The 4,300-nt window shown below is 26.2% G+C and overlaps 1 protein-coding gene across 1 annotated transcript; it reads right to left on the reverse strand.

Annotated features, from left to right (window-relative positions):
* Window positions 1–2,547: 2,547 nt before the first annotated feature.
* LOC131620099 (uncharacterized) lies at window positions 2,548–3,498 on the reverse strand. Its single transcript, XM_058891120.1, has one exon. The coding sequence runs from the start codon at window positions 3,496–3,498 to the stop codon at window positions 2,548–2,550; it is 951 nt and encodes a 316-aa protein (XP_058747103.1).
* Window positions 3,499–4,300: the final 802 nt, after the last annotated feature.

Genomic DNA, 4,300 nt, shown 5'->3' on the forward strand with positions numbered 1-4,300 from the left:
ATTCCGCAAAAGTAACCTTTAAAAAGGAAACTAGCGTTGGTTTACCATATTTCTGGGTAAACAAGTTCCTGAAGAACTTAGCATATGTTCATACATTGGTTTATAAACGAATAATATTTTTTTAATTAGTGTTCAAGTGTTCTTAAAGAATTATGCAAATCGTTATATTTTAATTTTGATTGATGAAATTATTTATAGTTTCAAAAGAACTTAAAATTAATATTATTATTAATAAGATATTTTGTCTCAATTGATCAAAAAAATATCAATGATGATTTTTATGCATCCTAAAAGAAGTGAATCAATAATGTTAAATAATCCCAAATTATATCGTTTGTGATATAGTTTCCAAATGAATTAAAATAAAAATTTGCATATTTTACATTTATATTTATTTAAACTATATTTAATCAATCTTTATGACACAATTGTTTTTATAGTTTTTGAATAGCTAATATTTATTGATAAATAACTATGATTAAAAACTTATATGTTTTGTTTGAAAGAGATGTGAGAGAAAGGAATAATTTTAGTTAAATGATAATTTTATTTTATTTGATAGTATTTAGAATTTAATAGTATTTCATTCTCCCAAATACGATAATTTATTCTATTCTATTTGATTTTTTTTTTTTGGTTTTATTCTCATATTGGGTATTATATTTTTATGACATATCCAAGTAAAAAAAACTTGATTGTTAATTTATTAAGATTGACAAATACTATTTCATAATTGAATGTTATTAATTTATTAATATTGCAAAATTAATGTGATTAATTTAATATTTATTTTATAAGGGAATGTTATAATTTTGTGACTAATTTGATAATATTGACAATTATTTATTAATAACTAGATGTTTCAATTTATTATTAATTTGTGTTATTATAATTAATGTGTTTTATTTACTATGTAATTATTAGCAAAATTTAGAAACAATTGATTTAAATGTCAAAAGTGTAATTAAATTTTATGTTATCAATTTATATGAATATATTTTATACAAATAATTTTATTATTTACTATGGATTGACACAAATTAGAAGAATAGAATCATATGTATTATTGTAAATCAGAAATTTACAAATCACACTTAAGCGTGTTGTTGGCAAAATTGTTTGCGTCATCTCGAATGTATTATGATGCGAAAATTAATATTGAAGAACCTGAAGTTTCTTCAATCCAATGAGTTTTGTATGTTCCTAAAAGAAATTAAATTTCTTATAGTTTGAGTTTTTATATAATATATGTAAGGTGACATTTGTGAATCAATATAACAACCATGTAAACGATTTAAACATTTTACGATATTAATTGTTGTATCAACTAAATGATCATACATATGCTTGTTGTTTACACACAACCAGAAGTTTGTGAAATTGTTTTCTCAACTAAAAGATCATGAATATGTATTATAATGTGAAGAACCAGAAGTTTCTTCAATTCAATACATTTTGCGTGTTTCTCAAGTAAAAATAAAATTCTAAGAAATTGAGTTTTTCATAATGTTAATTATTGCATCGAATAAAATATCATGCAAATATTTATTGTCTACTCACAACCAGAAGTTTGTGAAGTTGTTTACTTAGACTAAGATCTCAATTTTTGATTTTTTTTTTTCAAAATTTTATTGATAAGTATCACATATATTATTAAATTTGATATTGAATATCTTGTAGCATATGTTCATAAAAAGAAAGTAGACCTGAAAATCCATTTTTTAAACGTCTAAAGTTAATTATATGGTTGATACTTATGAGATCGTCAATTCTAAATTATATATTTGAAATATCCAATTAATGTACCTATTTAAACTATCTTCATAATGATTTCTCTATTGACATGACAAAAATAACTAATGCAAAAAGAATAGATTTTCAAAGGAGTTCTAATACTTTATTTTGGGGGGTCTGGATGTTTAGAGAACTTGTGATACGGCAGTGCTAGTTTTAAAGCTATTTTGGTGGAGTCTATATTATTCCATTTTTCGGTTGATAAACAAGATAATGATAGAAAAAATGCATTAAAAACTCGTTTAAAATAATGACCATTTGTGGTTGTCACTTAATGTGATTTGTAATAAGGTTGTAAGGTCGGATATTTGTTATCCAAACCACGTAAACTTTTTTTAACTATTTCATTTCATTTAGAAAGGTAAAATTTGGCAATTCTTCGAATTTGAAATACAAAATATACTCTTAAAAGAAACTATCCCAGTTTAATGGGGTGACGATGGAGTTAGATGAAATCAAAAGTTAAAAATTGTTGTCATGTTTTAGGATTCTATCCATCATAACTTGATATGAAAAAAATATGTGTACTACGAGTTACTCTTTAACAAAGCACGCATAAAAATATGGATTCTATCATAAAAGATTAAATCATTTTCTCCTCATTATCATAAGAGGAAGTATAAGCACTTGATTTTATCAAGAGAAAAATAAATCCTAACCCTAATTAGCTAAAGGTTATGTACATTAAATTAATCTACATTGTCAAAATAAGATGAATCCTCAACATTAATGGAAAAAGTTGGTAATTCAATCTCAAAAGGGGTGCAGGTTCCTACTCAATCCGTGTATGATGGTAAAGAATCCGAATAGTTGGTGTTTGTATGGCAAAACCGATCTTCGCTTATTGTTCCCTTTTCTCGCTTTATTTGTCACATAAAGCTTCTCATAAGCCGTTAATGTGTTTTTGGGTTGTTCTCCCTTCCTCTTTTTAACAATGATGTTTTCTACTTTGGGCTTGATTGACGTTTTTGGCACCGAAGGATTCAATATAACAAAAGACTCCTTATTGTCAATGTTACTTCCAAGGTCCAAATTTTGTCTAAATCTCCAAACACTTGTTGGCCCTGTGGAGTTTCTTTTTTCATAACACTCACTTGAAGCCTTCATTGTCATATTTTGCAATAACTCATTTTGAGTTTCTTTGGAAATACCATCCAATATTGATTGTGGACTTATGGAATTCTTGATGAAAATTTTCTTTAACGGAGGTTGAAGATGTGAAGCATTGTTATTTGTGGTAGGGAAGAATTGAAGAGATTGGTCAAAATTAGGGATTAATGTTCGCATTTTTCCATTTTCAAATATGTCATCTGCAAATATATGCATTCCTTGGACATCTGTGCATGCAAAACTAAATTCTCGTTCATCATTATTTTCTTCATCACTTTTTTGAATTTGTTGATTGGTGCTACAATGTGATTCATATTTATCTTTAACGGGGGCAAAGAATTCAAAATCTAAAAAATTGTCGCCGTTAATTTGGTTTTTTGTGCTACAATATGGATCAAGGTTATCTTGAATGAAAGTAAATTCATCAAAATCAAAAGAACCGCCGTCACTAATTTCGTCCTTTGTGCCACAACATGGATCAACTTTATCTTGAATGGGAGCTAAGCAAGAAAAATCATGGAAAGGGCGAGGTGTACAAAGAATTGATAGTGCTTGCATCCTTAACATCTCTATATTTGAGGTTGCTTTCTGCATTTTGTTTCAATAGAGAGATAGAGATATATGGTAAGTGAATTGAATATTGAAAGTGATTGTTAAATTAGGAATATTTATATATAAACGAAAATTTGTTGTTGTATTATGTTAGTTCATTGGAACTCGATTAGCTTGGATATTTAAGGAGGTAGTTACACGCGGAAGGTGTTAAGATTATTAAGAACTTGATAATTCGTTTTACGTTATAGTTTAGATTTGTTTCTAAATAAATTTATGCCAAATAAATTTTATATTTTTTAATTTTTTCAATTAAGGAAATTATATTGGGATTTAAAACCATTTTCCCTCTTTTAGAAAATTTGTTGCCTGTTATTTTGTTTTGGCGGTGTTAAACTTCCTACCGGTAAGATCAACCGCTTCAATTTTGCTTCTTAGTGGCTACTTATATAGTATGTTTATCGATTAGGATTTTCTTGTTGGTTACTAAATTAAGAATTGAATAGTAAAATTGAAAATAATTAAATTAAATTTGGATGGAAAGACATTATATTTATAATTCCTGATTTTCTTCTTACTTACAAAATATATTTTAAAAAATATTTTAAAAGAGAATTACTTATTTCTTCCTTAGGAGATAAAACATGTGGATGTATTGTTACAAATTGTGCTTTAAAACTTTTCATATTCACTATTTATTTAGAAAACTTCCAAGTAAATGCAAATATAATTTAAATAGATAATGCATATTGGTTCTATTTATTTTCCTTCAGAGTACACTAATAATAACTATTTTGAATTGCTTAATGTGGATAGGTCTATTGTTGATGACTACATGTTATTT

This window comes from Vicia villosa, linkage group LG7, assembly GCF_029867415.1.
Source record: "Vicia villosa cultivar HV-30 ecotype Madison, WI linkage group LG7, Vvil1.0, whole genome shotgun sequence".
NCBI classification, from domain to species: domain Eukaryota; kingdom Viridiplantae; phylum Streptophyta; class Magnoliopsida; order Fabales; family Fabaceae; genus Vicia; species Vicia villosa.